Source organism: Protopterus annectens, chromosome 6.part1, assembly GCF_019279795.1.
Source record: "Protopterus annectens isolate FY-2018-M chromosome 6.part1, PAN1.0, whole genome shotgun sequence".
Taxonomy (NCBI): domain Eukaryota; kingdom Metazoa; phylum Chordata; order Ceratodontiformes; family Protopteridae; genus Protopterus; species Protopterus annectens.
Genome location: NC_056738.1, coordinates 352621403 through 352639332, shown reverse-complemented (window position 1 = coordinate 352639332; position 17930 = coordinate 352621403). Strand labels below are relative to the sequence as shown.

General features: G+C 45.3%; 1 protein-coding gene across 1 annotated transcript in view; it reads right to left on the bottom strand.

Moving 5' to 3' along the window:
* Positions 1-17930, bottom strand: part of LOC122805293 (atypical kinase COQ8A, mitochondrial-like) — a 740997-nt gene that overhangs the window by 247361 nt on the left and 475706 nt on the right. Inside the window, exons 11-12 of the mRNA XM_044075380.1 lie at positions 7374-7514; positions 6427-6528 (exon numbers count right to left, since the gene is read on the bottom strand). Of these exons, the coding sequence (XP_043931315.1) occupies positions 6427-6528; positions 7374-7514 (243 nt within the window). The remainder of the gene's footprint in view (positions 1-6426; positions 6529-7373; positions 7515-17930) is intronic.

Here is a 17930-nt window from a genome sequence, read left to right as displayed (position 1 = left end):
ACCACCAAAAAGGTGTTGAGGATAGACAGGTTCAGGATGGGACGCCAGGAGTTTTCTTTTCTGGGAACCAGGAACAATCTTGAATAGAAACCTTGTCCCCTTTGTTCTGCTGGGACAGGTTGAATAGCCTTGATGCTGAGGAGAGAGAGAACTTGTTTTTGTGCCTCCGCCCACTGCTTTGGGGGGAGATCTGGCCATCCACTTGGGGATGGGAGAGAGTGGAAGTGGAATCTGTATCCTAGGGAAACTATGTTTAAAACGCATTTGTCTTGGGTAATGAATTCCCTGTTTTTTGCATGCAGGGCGAGCTTTCCTCTAAATTTACCTAAAGGTGCAAGTAGTTGAGCAAGGCTTGGAAGAGTTAAGGATAAGTCATTGTGCAATTTTTCCATAAGGGGGTGGTTTACTACTCCCTGCTTTGAAAGTGGCAACCCCCCACTGCTTAGATCTGTGCACAGTCTTGGTGGTCTGCTGCTCCTGGGTTTGGACTTAGAAGGCCTGGAAGGGACTGGAAAGGACCAGTTCTTTGAAGGCCAGTGCCTACTCAATCTAGGTGGCTGTACTTGTAAGAAATCTTTAACAGTTTGCATAGATTTAGCTTTTTCCTCCATTCTTTTGAGGACTTCATCCACTTTGTTGCCAAAAAGGCAGTCTTGTTTTAAGGATGTATCCAGTAATTTAGCTTTAACATGATCTGGCAAGTTTTGTTCCTTAAGCCAAGCATTCCTTCTAAGTACAGACCCAGTGACAGCAGCCCTGCAAGATGCTTCTAAAGCATCAAAAACACATTGCAAAGTAAGTTTACCGACTTAGTCAGCAGAATGCATTAACTCTTGTAAATGTTTGTGTTCAGCACAGTCAGGAATCAACATCATTTTCTGTGTAAGTAGTCCCATAATATGTTGCTGAGACTAACATATGAAACTGGGAATTTAAAGCCCTAGTAGCCAAAGTAGCAGAGGTATATACCTTCTTACCACATGTGTCTAGAGCCCTAGAATCCCTGTCAGAAGGGGTAGGATTCTTGGCAGTAGTAGCCTTAATGCTTTTAGGTTCTTGGGAAATGGTCTCTGGATCCGGAGTAGGATTCCTGAAGAGGAATTTGTGAGAGTCAGGTAAGGGAATGGAATCATCTGCATCAGAATCCTCATAAGTAGATAAGGGTAAATCCTGGTAGTCAGAAGGAATAGAGATATCAGATTCCTGAACAGAAGAATCAGAAGGAAAATCAGTTCTAGGTCTCTTACAGGCTCTTAAGGCTGGCTTCCCCTAATTAACAAGGTCTTCAGCCATTCTAATACTTTGTTTTTGAGGCATGTGGGCCTAAGAAAGCACTTTGGTCGTCGGCTTTCTAGGCGTAGTGCGAGCTTTAGGCCTGAGGAATTCAGTATTTTTAGCCTGAAATGAAGTCGTCAGTTTAATATGAAAATCTGTAGGCCTGAATACACTGTCAGAAGCTGGTGCCTGCACTGCGGCTCCAGATCCATCCAAGGTAGAGACATCCACAGGTTCCATAGTTGAAGAAGCATCTCGCGGCATACCGGACTCCGAATGGGTCTCAGCAGAGGCCTGCGAATCTGTAGAAGCAGGTATCAGGGGCTGGGAAAGCGCCTCACTGAGTACCAGTGGACTGGCGACTGGCTTAACGGAAGCGTCGTCTGCAGTTTTGGACCTATGTGGGCAGTTTTGGACCTATGCGGTCCGTCTCTGTCTTTATCTTTACTTTTTTTGGAAGATCGGTAGTCGGACGGCTTAAAGCCATTTCTGAGTATGGAGATCGAGAAAGAAAGTATTTAGATACAAAAATAGCCCAATGACGAATAGTTTGATCGTTGAACAAGGCACAAAACCGACAGCGAGGGACGTCGTGGTCTGAGCCTAAACAGGTGACGCATATGAATGAAAATCTCTATGAGGTATTTGCTTTCCATAGGCAAGACAATTATTAATTTTTTTCCTGACATCGGTTAGACCAAGAAAAAAGGATCCCCAACGGGGTACTTATCTTTTTGAAAACTTCAGGTCTGAAACTCGAAAAATGAATATTTCAGGAGTCGGCTGACCAGCACTTATGAACTGCTTCTGCTTCGGGCACCGCACAGCAAGAAAGACTGATGTAATGACGTCGGCTGCATGTTTTATACCACTAACGACCTGACGTCATGGAAGAAGCGACAGCATCAGATACAGAAATCCCAAGACTCTGGTATTCACGCCAGCTGAGGGCTACCTGCAGGCAGATAACCCAAATGTGATGACTGCAACAGTGAAACACGAAGAACATCACTACTTTTATGGCCTTGGTGTACAAGTAAAACAAAGGAATGCAAATCTATCTGGGGACAAAATACACCAAGTAAATGGTACTAGCCTTACCTTAAAATAATTCAATGGGGGGGAGGGGCAGATTTATTTGGGACAAGATACAGCAAGTATATTGTCAGTTGTGCCACCTAGTGGAGAGAGATGAAGCTATAGTTGCCTGGGGTGGGGGTCCTTGCAGGTGTGCACGCCAGCCAAAACAATGTTTAAAAAATAACTAGTAAAAGTAACAAATCTGCTATAAAAAGAAATGCAAATAACCAGTCACAAATTTTAAAACATAACCATTAAGGACCTGCTAATAACAAGAACTGCAAACATCCAGTCACCTATGCAGACCTCTCTGGTAAGTATCCTTATTAAAAAGTGATATTCTTGGCTTGCAATAATTAGGGAGAAACCAGACTGTAGCAGTAGTTTTATTTGGCAATGTTGCAGCTGGTGGGGGGGGGGGGGAGCTGCGATAATACAGGCAGACCAAGTGTGCTGTAAAAAAGAGATAATACATGATGTTAGGAATATGGATAGTTATTACAAAGTGCACAACACCTCAGTGAGCAGTAAAGTAAGAGGAGTGAGCGTGAGCTGACAAGAGTGTGGATGTGTCTTGTTAGGAGAGGTACAAAGGAACCTAGAGAGGCTGCAAGGGACCTGTGGTGTCTGTGGAGTGAGCGCGCAATGACTGAGACAGAGAGTAAGTTCAACAGACTATAATGTATGGACCGCTGACCTCAGGGCTTGTAGTGGATTAGGCAGAAATCATATAATAGTAACAGTAAAATACATACTTATGCAGTCGTCTTTTCTCAAAATAACAGTGCAGTAGGCAATAATTGGTTAGAACACATTTGAGGACAACACAGAACACACACTTATGCAGGACTGTAATATTAAGTAATACAGAATAGCACTGATCAATACAGGCTGAAAAAGCTTGCCAGTTGCCAACAGGGAACAAGCATTTCCATATCTGGCAACTTAGAATACTGATTTAGTAAACAGACTATGTGCGGTTGCTGCTTCTACAAATAACTAGGAAAGGATACTGTAGGCAAGTACACAAAACTCTCAAAACCAATTAAGGAGCATTACATTACAAAAGTCTTCAGCCAAAAGCCATTGTAAGCATAACAGCAAATTACATAGTAAAATCAGACTTTCTCTGTAGAGACACACACACACACACACACACACAAAACACAAATACTTAAAAGTAAAAGGTCTGCACCATGAAAAATACCAATGTAATGCTTCATGTGCCAAACAGCATCTATAACTACAATGCCGATACTGGAAACAGAATGATGCCATCTTGTACTGTGCACTTTCTTTTTCACAACTTTAACATCCATGAGAGACCTCAAGGAAATTCTGAAATCATTCCTGACAGGACACTGTTCCCATATTACCAAACCCTTTAGCAGGCCAGATGACAACTTTTAGGTACAAAATTGTAAGCAGGCCACTTCTGTGCTGTTTTAGGACTACATATGGCTTACAGGACAGCAGTTTAAGACCCTTTACTTAAAAACAGCAGTGATGTATGTATTTACTCTGAGAAGTGCAAGCTACAAAATGTATTCATTTCAAAGTTGAATCAATGCAGACAAACATTCTTAAAACAAAGAAATAGTTTAAAGTAGCAGTTCCAAAAGACATGTAAATGAAGGCAATAAACACCTGACAGCAAATCTGTAACAGCTACTTAGGATCTTTATTACAAGGTAATGAGGTCTATATTAGTGACCAAAGATTTAAAGCACTGTGGAGTTCAGATGCAAGACTTACTGAAAACTGGGAATGCACTTAATATAACCATAAGTCTGAAAAACAGCCAGATCAAATGTAATCAGTTGTTTTCTGTAGTATACTCTGATTCCATTTAATGATAATTTTACTGTAGTACCACAGCTACTTTTTTTTTTTTAATTTTTGCACTGCTTATTTATGAGGCTTCAGCAACTACTGTGTCATTAGTATTGAAAAAAACAATTAACAAGGAACTATGTTTACTGCAAAATTTATAAATATGCCACACGTGTGTTCTGTCACAAGAACAAACACCTGTTATTATATATGGAAGTGGCATGTGGCGCATTTGCAACTAACACTTTTCAGGGATAACCCGAACCCTTGCTTTAAGTTGAGTGATTTGCTCATAAACACACAGTCTGTAAAACAGAGATGTAGACAAAAGTCTACAAGAAATAGCTAATTAGCAGCTGGTACTCCTAGCGTTCTGTACTACCTTGCCTATCTACCCTAGGCATTTACTGTTGGACATATTCATGAAGTTCCCAAAGCAAAATATACAGGAATAAAAATTCCCTCACTGAACAACTACAAAGGCTCAAATCAAATACCGTGTTCATGACGGATGCTTCCAATACATTTATAATAGATGCTAATCACAAGTCTGAGGATTAAACAGAAATATTAGAATCCTAAAATATATTCCATGCAGCAAATGTTAAGATGGTGTTCACTGACTGACTAAGAGTCAATACCACGCATAGGCAAGAATGTTAAAAACTCTACTGACTACAAATAAGTCAGTCACCCTTGCACCTCATGAAACAGAATATTTTGAATTTATGGAAGGATTATTTAGTTAGGACAACTTTTTTTCCCATTTTTTTATGGACCATGCATGTGTAATCATTATTGCTAAACTGAAGGTCCAGTGCAAGCCAAACATACAACACTGACAAGTGCTTGTAACCCTCTTTCTTTCTATCTTTGTCTTTTGGTTCTAGGGGAACCTTCTTAAAAATAAAAAACTACAAAAAAATCTAAACACCTTTCCTGATTTCTTAACTATTCTTTTTTCATTTCTCCCTTTTACAACCTTTGTTACTCTTCCTTTAAAAAGAAAGCTTTTCTATGCTTTGTCTGACAGTTAAAACAGAATAAGGTTATAAGATGTTTTCTGTAGTCCAGGATTTAATCCCTCAGCTTCCATTTGCCAACTGTGTGCAAACATTTCTTGGCAGCAATTGAGAAACTGGGACAGGCTACTCAATAGTCTCCTAGACCACATGCCTAGTAAATTCCCATGAACAGTATACGAGTAGAAGTTGCAGACAGCCTAAAGGATCTTCTCACTGAGTACCGGCGAACTAGCGACTGGCTTACGAGAAGCTTCATCTGTCGGTTTTGGACCGACAGTCTGTCTCTTTTTCTTTGCATTTTTTAGGTATTCTGGTAGGCGGATTGCTAACTGACAACATTTCTGGATAGTTAATCTTGAGCCAAAATATTTTGATGCAAAAATATACTGACACTTAATAGTGCGTGGATTAAATTTAGCACAAAACCGACAGCAAGGCACGTTGTGGTCAGGGCCTAGGCAAGGAGTACAGTACAAATGAAAATCTTTATGAGGTATTTGCTTCCCACAAGAAATACAATTACTAACTTTTACTGACACTGGTAAGGAGCAAGAAAAAAGTGCTTTAGGTTGAAGACTTTGGTTCTGAAACTCGAAAACGAAAATTTCAGGAGTCGGCTGACCGGCACTTGTGAACTGCTTCTGCTTCGGGACTGTGCGGCAAGAAAGACTGATGAAAATGGTGTCGGCTGCATGTTTTATACCCCTGACGACCTGACGTCATGGAAGAAGGGACAGCAACTGACGCAGGACCCAAGACTTTGTTATTCAGGCTGACTGAGGGCAACCTGCCAGCAGATTACCCAAATGTAATTACTGCAACAGTGAAACACGAAGAACATCTTCCCATGAACCGTATATGAGTAGAAGTTGCAGACAGCCTAAAGGATCTGCTTTAGTCCATTAAATTTTAGTGATGTTGTTAAATCCAATACACTATGCCTAAATACGAACGGTATGCAGAACTCTCAATACAAAACCTCACAACAAACAAGTGTCACACACACTTCCTCCAGCAGACACATTTACTTACCAGATTAATTACCTCCAAAATTCCACAAACAATATTAGTATGTGAACACAATGACTTTCTCAAGAAGAGATAATAGCCAAGATATTCTTTACTTAGAGCTGTAACTTACTAGGCTCTATAATTCTGTTAACTGCCCTTTCCAGACAAGTCTGTTAACCCCTGATCCACTGATCTATAAAACACAAATAAATAGGTTCTTACCTTCTGGTAATGCATTACTTAGGCTGAGAACAGCCATAAGATTTCGGACATCACTGTCAATACTCTGAGCAACACCGGGATACTGAAACAAAATCAAAAACATAGTCAGCAACTCTCAATCTCATTCTGCAGTGCTATCAAATCCTCGCTGACAGTATCTAAAGTCTGTGCTATGCCAGAGGCCATCTTTATAATGTAGTTAAGTCTAGCAATGTAGAATATACATGGGATGTTTCTGACAGAATTAACATACCACTTTCTTTTCCACCTAGATAGGCAAGATCTTCATAACTTACCAGGAATTTGTGACAACATATCTGTGACACTTTTAATGCAAGGTGTGCAAATGACCTTGCCCCATGTCCAGAAATAATGAATGCATTTGCACAACCCAGTCAGAAAATTAGTAGCTAATACTCCTCATACATCATAAAGCATAATACTATGTGAAGTAGGAGAATGGAGACTGTTGGGTGACGATTTCAGTGAACAGGTATATATAGTCTGAAGAACTTAAAATCCAATGGCAGTCAAGAGTTTGGCAATTTCACTTTTAGTTCAATAGATAATGTTCCCTCCTTCCAGGAGGTGAAGTCGGTTTAGAAAAACATATGAAAATTCTGTCTGCATGACCTACATTAAATGCACAATTCTATAGGCACATTTGCACAAGATGTTCTGAAAAAAAGAGCTGCTTTTTTCTTGGCCTTGTTGCTAGTGCACATTTACAAAATTAGGAACAATACTCGGGCCATAAATGTTTCAGGGTCCCCATTTTGCAAAAATAGGTTATAACTTAGAATTTAAAGCTTTTAAATATAGAAGTCTTTAGTGTATACAAGGTACTATGCAGTTTAAATTCCATTTACTGTGTCAGACAAAACCAAAACCACTTGTAATACCATTTCAATTGTAATATGGTGTTACCTGTATCTTCATAGCCACCTCTCGCCCATCTTTCATCTTAGCTCTGTGAACTTGCCCAATCGATGCAGCAGCAAAAGGACGCTCTTCAAAGGACTCCAGCTGATTTCGCCAGTTTGGACCAAGCTCACTATGGAGAACTTTCTATTAAAAATAAACGGCACAAGTTTCATTTTGGTCTATGCTATGCAGATAATCAATGCTACATACCACCATGCTCCATTCTAACCTGTCAAATTCCACTTGCAAGGTACTAGTCATAGTAGACACAGTGCTTAACAAGCTGAAAATATTCCATAAAATAAAAATACAAAAATGTTGTTACTTTGCTATCTGCTGCAGTATATACCACACCAAAGACACAGCATCTTAATTCTATGCTAACTCTTGCTACATTATTCCAGAATGCCTTGCAGCTGGCACAGCAACATGTAGCAACGTTTTATAGTTACAATGCATGACAGAACTTAACAATTCACCAATTACATTCATGTAGTGTCCTCAGACTTCTAGCAGTACACTTGTTGCAGTGCTGTCACTGTATCTGCAAATGAAAAATTCTTCACTTTGGCCTTATAGTTCTGCTGATGTCAAATGCAAAAGATTCTGGAATACAAAGAAAAAACAATCTTACTCCAAGCAAAATTACTGATACACATAGTAAAGAAAAAAGGGAAATGAAATGCTAAGTGCACATACAATTCAAAGTGAGCCAACCTGCAGACACAGGCCTGATACCCTCATTACTGACTGATAATCGGAGGAAGAACACTAGTCCCATGTTTTACAACTATGTGAAGCTTTCCGTGTTACTACTGTTTTCTTCTGTCTCTACAGCTTGTTTCTGTTATTACTGTACCTTATTCTGCTACTCTCTCCTGGGTTAAGCCTACAAATGGTCCTCATGAATCATTTTTCTATCCCAGTCAATAAGTAAATGCATAAATAAGTAACAAAATAAATACAAAGAATTTCAGCTTGTGATTTGATGGGAGATAGAAAATTCACCCCAGGCATCACTTCTGTGGCTCTGCTCGACAGGGGCACAGGAAAATAATTTTCTTGGGAGGCGAAACCCAGGGTACCTTTTTGGCTAGGCTGATATAGGCTTATATAGGCCCAAGGGCTATGACATTAATAATGATGTAACTTCCTTCTTTTTAAATCACCTATTTAAAAAAATAGAAGTTATGTTCTTACCATAACGTTCCATGTTAGTTGTCTTCTTCTCGCCTTCTTTCTTGCTGGATGGGTTCGGAGCCGACCTCGGCTCCGACTCAGCCACTCTAAAAGCTCGAGAGTTGGTTCCACCGGCTCGAGGCTCCCCCTATATCCCACAATGCTAGGCGGTATTACCTCAGATCTCGTTTGTAAGCTGTGCCCAGCCAAAAATAACTCCAGAACCACTGGAAAGAGAAAGAATCCACCTCTACAAAGGGAATGGAAGAAGGTGACCTGAAAACCTGAAGAAGGAATATATGTACAAAACATATACCTATGTACAATAGAGGTGGTAGAAAGAGAGGTCAAAATCAAACTCCTCTAGGTCTGTCCAGGCTAGGGGAAGGAGGGTGGGACGAAGAAAGAAGAGAAGAAGACAACTAACATGGAACGTTATGGTAAGAACATAACTTCTATATGTTAAGTTGTCAATCTCGCCTTCATTCTTGCTGGATGGGACCGCGTCCCTAGCACCTTGTCCCGGTGGCCTATCGAACAGACTCTTGAGAACAGTGGAACCAAAGTTAGCTCTATGTCTAGAAACTAAATCCAACTTGTAATGAGAAATGAAAGTGTGAGGAGTAGCCCAAGTAGCCGCTGCACAAATGGTGTCAATAGGCAGTCTGTCTTGAAGGCTATAGAAGTAGCCAAAGCTCTGGTGGAATGGGCTTTAGGTTTGTTAGGCAGCTTTTGGTGTCTTATTTCATAGACAATGGAAATTAGAGATGTTAGCCATCTAGATAGTGATACCTTGGAAACAGAAAGTCCCTTTCTGCCTTCTGCATAAGAGACAAACAGCTGGTCAGATTCTCTGAATTGTTTGGTTCTATCCAAATAGTACCTTAACTGACTATGAACATCTAGCCAATGCAATTTTTGTTCAGACCTATTAGAATATTCTGGAAAGAACACAGGAAGGTCAATGCTTTGATTTAGGTTAGAAGCAGAGGTTACCTTAGGTAAAAAGGACGGGTTGGTTCGTAAGGATACCCTGTCTTTGTGGAACAACAGATATGGTGGTCGACAGCTGAGTGCCTGAAGTTCTGAAACTCTTCTAGCTGAAGTAATAGCTACCAGAAAGAGAGTCTTCCATGATAGCAATTTCAAAGAACAGGAAGCTGCAGGTTCGAAAGGGGGGAGAATCAAAGAACTGAGAACTAAATTAAGGTCCCAAGGAGGAGGAGGATTTCTTATAGGAGGTCTGAGTAGAAAACTCCCTTCAAAAAGGCTTTGCAAAGCTTGTGGGACATTATGGCAGACTCTGAAATGCCCACATGAAAGTTATTTATAGCTGCCAATTGAACTTTAAGAGTAGAAGGAGATGAACCTGCATGAAAGAGTTCAGCTAGAAAATCAAGAACCATATGGATGGGAGCAGTGAAAGGATCTAAGTCCCTTCCTTGAGCCCAATAGGCAAACGCTTTCCACTTACTCAGATAAATCTTCGAGTGGAAGATTTATGGGAAGCTATTAAAATATCTCGAACAGAGTGAGATATTTGAGGAAGCCTGGCTAAGGTTGGAACTGGAGGAACCAAGCAGTGAGGTTCAGAGAGGGGAGGGAGCGATTTAACTGACCCGACTGATGGATCAAAAGATCTGGAACTAGGTCCAGATGCCAAGGTTGCTCCAACAGAAATTGATGCAGAAAGGGGAACCAAACCTGTCGAGGCCAGTAAGGATCAATGAGGCCTTCTGAGCGATAGCTTTCTGTATAACTTGAGAGATTAGTGGGAAGGGAGGAAATGCATACAGAAGTCCCCGGGGCCAAACTTGGACTAGAGCATCTCTGCTGGGCTGGCCTGGTAACGGGAATAGGGTGAAATAATCTCTGCACTTGCTGTTTTGGGAGTAGCAAAAGATCGCAGCAAGGCTGACCCACTTGAGAAAAATTTCTCTCACAACAGAGTCTTTCAGAGACCACTCGTGAGGCATGTGAATAGCTCTGCTCAACTTGTCCGCGATTTGATTGGACTTCCGGGATGTCGTTGCTATCAGAAACCGCTGAGAAGAAATCGCCCATTGCCACAGTCTGAGTGCTTCTCGACATAGGGATAGGACCTGGTTCCGCCTTGTTTGTTGATATACCACACTACAGACATATTGTCCGTCTGGATTGCTATCGTTCCCAAGGGAAGAGAGTCTTGAAGGGCTTGCAACGCTAAAAGCACTGCTCTCATCTCTAGAACATTTATGTGCAAGTGGCATTCGTCTGGTTGCCATGTGCCCTGGACAGTTCTGCCCTGATAATGCCCCCCCCACCCGATCAGGGAGGCGTCCGTTGTCAGAGTAGCAACCGGAGGGGAAGGAACAAAGGGTCTTCCCAACAAGAGCGGAGGGGAAGACATCCACCACAGAAGATGATTCTTGCATGTTTGCGTAATCATAATGGTGTGGGACATCGGAAGTTGCTGGTATGACCATTGTGTGAAGAGCATCCATTGAAGGATTCTCATGTGGAATCTGGCTAATGGAAGCAGAGGAATGGCAGCCGCCATAATCCCCAAAACTTTCAGAACTAACCTGGCTTTGACTCTGTTGCTGCTGAAGAGGAGCGAGACCAGTTTGTGTATGTCTGCTATTCTCTGATCTGTTAGTCTCGCAGACATGTTGACTGTGTCTAGATTTGTGCCTATGAAGGTAATAGTACGACAAGGCGACAAAACAGACTTTTCGCAATTTATTGAAATGCCTAAGTTTAGACAAATGCGAAAGGTGTACTCCCTGGCCAGAAGAAGAAGATGCTTGGTGGGAGCTGTGAGGAGTCAGTCGTCCAAATATGGAAACACCTGGAATCCTTGACGTCTCAGGTGAGAAGCTACCACTGCCATGCATTTGGTAAACACCCGGGGGGCAGTGGTGAGACCAAAGGGCAGGGCCCTGAATTGAAAATGACTGGTTCCCAGCCTGAAGCGGAGGAATCTTCTGGAGCGTCTGTTCATTTTTATGTGATAGTACGCATCCTGAAGGTCTAAAGAGCACATCCAGTTTTCCTTTCCCAATAGGGGAAGGATGGACTGTAGCGTGACCATCCGAAATCTTGTTTTCTTGACCGACTTGTTCAAGATACTGAGATCCAAAATTGGTCTCCAGTCCCCTGTTTTCTTTGGAACTAAAAAGAACCTGGAGTAGATTCCGGATCCTTGCTGGTCTGCTGGAACTGGCTGAATTGCTCTTTTTGTAAGCAGCTTTGAAATTTCCAAAGCTGCGATATCCCTTTGAGCGGGTGGAACATCTGGAAGGGATTTTTTTGATTGGTTTGGAATGCAAGAAGGGAATGAAATAGCCTTCGGAAATGATGGACTGTACCCACTTGTCTTGAGTTAGGGATAGCCAGGCTTCTGGGTACAGTGACAATCTTCCCCCGACTGCCTCCGAAGGTGGACAGTCGGGCAACACCTCAGGGATGCTGAAAGGGCTTGTCGGAAAAGGTTTCTCGATTGCCCTGGTTCTGCGGACCCCCTCTGCCTCTGGGGCGACGTCTACCATTATTGTTCCCTCCTCTGCCTCTGGAGGGAAACCGACTCTGTGCGTCAGGCAAATTCCCTTGAGATTGTTTGCGGAACCACATTTTCCCACTTTTCTGGCCTTTGGGGAAAGGCCTAGAAGGAGTAGAAAAACGGACTCCGACGGCAGAAAGAGTCTTGCCATCCGTCTCGCACCTAGTCAAGGTTTCTTTCACTTGAGGACCAAAAAGAGATGATCCATCAAACGGGGAATTAGTGAACGACGTTTTAAAGGGGTCCGCAAAGTTGCATAGCCGCATCCAGGCATGCCGGCGTAAGGCCACACCTGTCCCTGCGGCCCTGCTCGCTCCATCAGCCGCATACGAAAGGAGGCGCATGGAGGAGTTAGCTATAGAATTCAGGGTAGCCAGCTGAGTGTTCATCTTGTCCTGAAAACCCGCAGCTGTAGGATCCTTCAACATGTCACTCGCTTCTTTGATCAAGTCCCTTTGAAGACGAGTAAAATGGCATAGGTAGTTCAGCGAACGCATTGCAAAGGTCGCTGACGAGAACATCCGCTTCCCGTACCTGTCCATAGACCTAGATTCCTTGTTAGGTGGATGGACAGGCACCGAAGGATCAGCTAGTTCCTTCTTAGTGGCAGCAGCTACCACCATAGCATCCACAGAAACTCCCTTGGTCAGAAATTGTTTATCTGCTGGTGCCGTGATAAATTTGGAGGGTCTCCTGGGGGTGGAGTCCACTGAATCAGGAGCCGTCCGTCCATGCCTTTTTTTGCTACCACCTGCATGAGGGGGTCAAAGGGGGGGACACCCAGGAGGTGGAAGGGCGAGAGCCAAACGCCTCAAGATACACAGATTCATCCTCCGAAGGGTTAAGGGCTAGCCAATTTCCCCTCTGTTTGAGGATTTCTAGAATGTCTGCAAAGGAGACATCTTCAGAAGGGGAACGGGGGGAACCCTCGGAATCCTCTAAATCTGTGTCAGAGGTGACAGACTCAGGTGAGTCTATGTGTTTCCTCTTACCCTTTCTCTTCCTAGGGGGCTCTTCTGCCAATTCAGGAGAGGCCTCAGAAGAGGATGAGATCCCCACAGGGGATTCCTGAGGAGCTGGCTCTCTGCGGTCTGGGATGAGGGAGTGAGTAGACATGACCTGAGGCACGAAGAGGGAGGGGCGGACGGAGCCGACTGTGGAGTTGAACCAGGTTCCAACACGCTCCGCATGACCTCGAACGCACCCCTGTCAGGCAGAGCCAGAGGTCCCTGCTCCGAAAAGCTGAGGACCCCCCTCGGCACCGACAGTGATGGCTCCGAGGCCGATGTCGGAGCCGAACTCACCAGCGCCGAAGCACCGAGAGGGAGAGCGGGGTCGGACAAGGGTCGATGCCACTCACCCCTCGGAGCTGACGAGGGAAGTCCGGCGCCGAGATTCTTCCAAGGAAGAAATCGAGCCGACGACGGAGCGAAGACATTTGTATCGGCTCCGACGCTACCACAGTCTCGGTTCAACGCCCGGCTCCGAGCTCAAAGGAGTCGGAGGAGGAACATGAGGAACAGGGTCAGGCATCGACTGATGAGTCGGGCTCTGAAGCATTTGGGCCAGTGCCTCGGACTTAAGAAGTCGACTCACTACCCTCTGAAGGTCATGGTCCGAAAGCCTCGATGACCTAGAGGAGTGAGATCTAAGGCTCCGTTCAGACAGCAAGGGAGACGCTGGAGCCGAATGAACGGAGCCAAGGGAAGGTGACCTAGACCTCTTTCTAGATGTCGACTCCGATGGTCTGGTCGGAGCCGACACAGGAACTTCCAATGCCTCGGCTCCAGCCGGAGCCGAGGAAACCACAGAAAATAGAAGTTATGTTCTTACCGTAACGTTCCATGTTCGTTGTCTTCTTCTCGCCTTCTTTCTTGCTGGATGGGTTCGGAGCCGACCTCGGCTCCGACTCGGCCACTCTAAAAGCTCGAGAGTTGGTTCCACCGGCTCGAGGCTCCCCCTATATCCCACAATGCTAGGCGGTATTACCTCAGATCTCATTTGCCGCTACAGCTATCGAGGTGTTGTTTTTCTACCGGCTCAGGTCAGTTTATTAAATCAGTCTATCTGAACTAGTTTAAATCCCTTTTCTTAACTAAGTTTCTCATATTTCCTTACTTTAGTGGAATTGTGCTGTATGCCATGGCTTCAGCCCCAGAGTCCTGCAGGAAAGAAAAAATAAACTTATTTTGAGAGGTTTACTTAAGCCTGAGGGTTCCCTTACTTCGGGCAAACCCTCTAAGGCTTCCAGGTCCTCGGCTCCAGCTTCTGAGTCGAGGCCTAAGGCTTCGAAACCTCCGCCTGCATCGGCTCCGGCTGGAGCCGATGAGTCTCAGACTGCAGTTTCTGTGGTTTCCTCGGCTCCGGCTGGAGCCGAGGCACTGGAAGTTCCTGTGTCGGCTCCAACCAGACCATCGGAGCCGACATAAGAGGTCTAGGTCACCTTCCCTTGGCTCCGTTCATTCGGCTCCAGCGTCTCCCTTGCTGTCTGAACGGAGCCATAGATCTCACTCCTCTAGGTCATCGAGGCTTTCGGACCATGACCTTCAGAGGGTAGTGAGTCGACTTCTTAAGTCCGAGGCACTGGCCCAAATGCTTCAGAGCCCGACTCATCAGTCGATGCCTGACCCTGTTCCTCATTATGTTCCTCCTCAGACTCCTTTGAGCTCGGAGCCGGGGCGTTTCGGAACAGAGACTGTGGTAGCGTCGGAGCCGATACAAATGTCTTCGGCTCCGTCGTCGGCTCAGATTTCTTCCTTGGAAGAATCTCGGTGCCGGACTTCCCTCATCGGCTCCGAAGGGGTGAGTGGCATCGGACCCTTGTCCGACCCCGCTCTCCCTCTCGGTGCTTCGGCGCTGGTGAGTTCGGCTCCGACATCGGCCTCGGAGCCATCACTGTCGGTGCCGAGGGGGGTCCTCAGCTTTTCGGAGCGGGGACCTCTGGCTCTGCCTGACAGGGGTGCGTTCGAGGTCATGCGGAGCGTGTTGGAACCTGGTTCAACTCCACAGTCGGCTCCGTCCGCCCCTCCTCTTGATGCCTCAGGTCATGTCTACTCACTCCCTCATCCCAGACCGCAGAGAGCCAGCTCTTCAGGAATCCCCTGTGGGGATCTCATCCTCTTCTGAGGCCTCTCCTGAATTGGCAGAAGAGCCCCCTAGGAAGAGAAAGTGTAAGAGGAAACACACAGACTCACCTGAGTCTGTCACCTCTGACACAGATTTAGAGGATTCCGAGGGTTTCCCCCGTTCCCCTTCTGAAGATGTCTCCTTTGCAGACATTCTAGAAATCCTCAAACAGAGGGGAAATTGGCCAGCCCTTAACCCTTCGGAGGATGAATCTGTGTACCTTGAGGCGTTTGGCTCTCGCCCTTCCACCTCCTGGGTGTCCCCCCCCCCCTTTGACCCCCTCATGCAGGTGGTAGCAAAAAAGGCATGGACGGCTCCTGATTCAGTGGACCCCATCCCCAGGAGACCCTCCAAATTTATCACGGCACCAGCAGATAAACAATTTCTGACCAAGGGAGTTTCTGTGGATGCTATGGTGGTAGCTGCTGCCACTAAGAAGGAACTAGCTGATCCTTCGGTGCCTGTCCATCCACCTAACAAGGAATCTAGGTCTATGGACAGGTACGGGAAGCGGATGTTCTCGTCCGCGACCTTTGCAATGCGCTCGGCTGAACTACCTATGCCATTTTACCTCGCCTTCAAAGGACTTGGTTCAAAGAAGCGAGTGACATGTTGAAGGATCCTACAGCTGCGGTTTTCAGGACAAGATGAACACTCCAGCTGGCTACCCTGAATTCTATAGCTAACTCCTCCATGCGCTCCTTTCAGATGCGGCTGATGGAGCGAGCAGGGCCGCAGGGACAGGTGTGGCCTTACGCCGGCATGCCTGGATGCGGCTATGCAACTTATGGACCCCTTTAAAACGCCGCTCACTAATTCCCCGCTTGATGGATCATGTCTTTTTGGTCCTCAAGTGAAATAAACCTTGACTAGGTGCGAGACGGATGGCAAGACTCTTTCTGCCGTCGGAGTCCGTTTTTCTACTCCTTCTAGGCCTTACCCCAAAGGCCAGAAAAGTGGGAAAATGTGGTTCCCAAACAATCTCAAGGGAATTTGCCTGACGACAGAGTCGGTTCCCCTCCAGAGGCAGAGGAGGGAACAATAATGGTAGACGCCGCCCCAGAGGCAGAGGGTCCAAGAGAACCAGGGCAATCGAGAATCCTTTTCCGACAAGCCCTTTCAGCATCCCTGAGGTGTTGCCCGACTGTCCACCTTCAGAGGCAGTCGGGGGAAGATTGTCACTGTACCCAGAAGCCTGGCTATCCCTAACTCAAGACAAGTGGGTACAGTCCATCATTTCCGAAGGCTATTTCATTCCCTTCGTTCGATTCCAAACCAATCAAAAATCCTTCAGATGTTCCACCCGCTCAAAGGGATATCGCAGCTTTGGAAATTTCAAAGCTGCTTACAAAACAATACAGCCAGTTCCAGCAGACCAGCAAGGATCCGGAATCTACTCCAGGTTCTTTTTAGTTCCAAAGAAAACAGGGCACTGGAGACCAATTTTGGATCTCAGTATCTTGAACAAGTCGGTCAAGAAAACAAGATTTCGGATGGTCACGCTACAGTCCATCCTTCCCCTATTGGGAAAGGAAAACTGGATGTGCTCTTTAGACCTTCAGGATGCGTACTATCACATAAAAATGAACAGACGCTCCAGAAGATTCCTCCGCTTCAGGCTGGGAACCAGTCATTTTCAATTCAGGGCCCTGGCCCTTTGGTCTCACCACTGCCGCCCGGGTGTTTACCAAATGCATGGCAGTGGTAGCTTCTCACCTGAGACGTCAAGGATTCCAGGTCTTTCCATATTTGGACGACTGGCTCCTCACAGCTCCCACCAAGCATCTTCTTCTTCTGGCCAGGGACTACACCTTTCGCATTTGTCTAAACTTAGGCATTTCAATAAATTGCGAAAAGTCTGTTTTGTCGCCTTGTCGTGCCTATTACCTTCATAGGCGCAAATCTAGACACAGTCAACATGTCTTGAGACTAACATATCAGAGAATAGCAGACATACACAAACTGGTCTGCTAAAATATCTTCAGCAGCAACAGAGTCAAAGCCAGGTTAGTTCTGAAAGTTTTGGGGATTATGGCGGCTGCCATTCCTCTGCTTCCATTAGCCAGATTCCACAGGAGAATCCTTCAATGGATGCTCTTCACACAATGGTCATACCAGCAACTTCCGATGTCCCACGCCATTATGATTACGCAAACATGCAAGAATCATCTTCTGTGGTGGATGTCTTCCCCTCCGCTCTTGTTGGGGAAGACCTTTGTTCCTTCCCTCTCCGGTTGCTACTCTGACAACGGAGCCTCCCCTGATCGGGTGGGGGCATTGTCAGGGCAGAACTGTTCAGGAGCACATGGCAACAGTAGACAGATGCCACTTGCACATAAATGTTCTAGAGATGAGAGCAGTGCTTTTTAGCGTTGCAAGCCCTTCAGACTCTCTTCCGCTTGGGAGCGATAGCAATCCAGACCGGACAATATGTCTGTAGTGTGGTATATCAACAAACAAAGGCGGAACCAGGTCCCTATCCCTATGCTAGAAGCACTCAGACTGTGGCAATGAGCTTATTTCTTCCTCAGCGGTTTCCTGATAGCAAGCACTTTACATCCCCGGAAGTCCAATCAAATCACCGCGGACAAGTTGAGGCACAGCTATTCTCATGCCTCACGCAGTGGTCTCTGAAAGACTCTGTTGTGAGAGAAATTTTTTCTCAAGTGGGAGTCAGCCTTGCTCTGCGATCTTTGCTACTCCCAAAGCAGCAA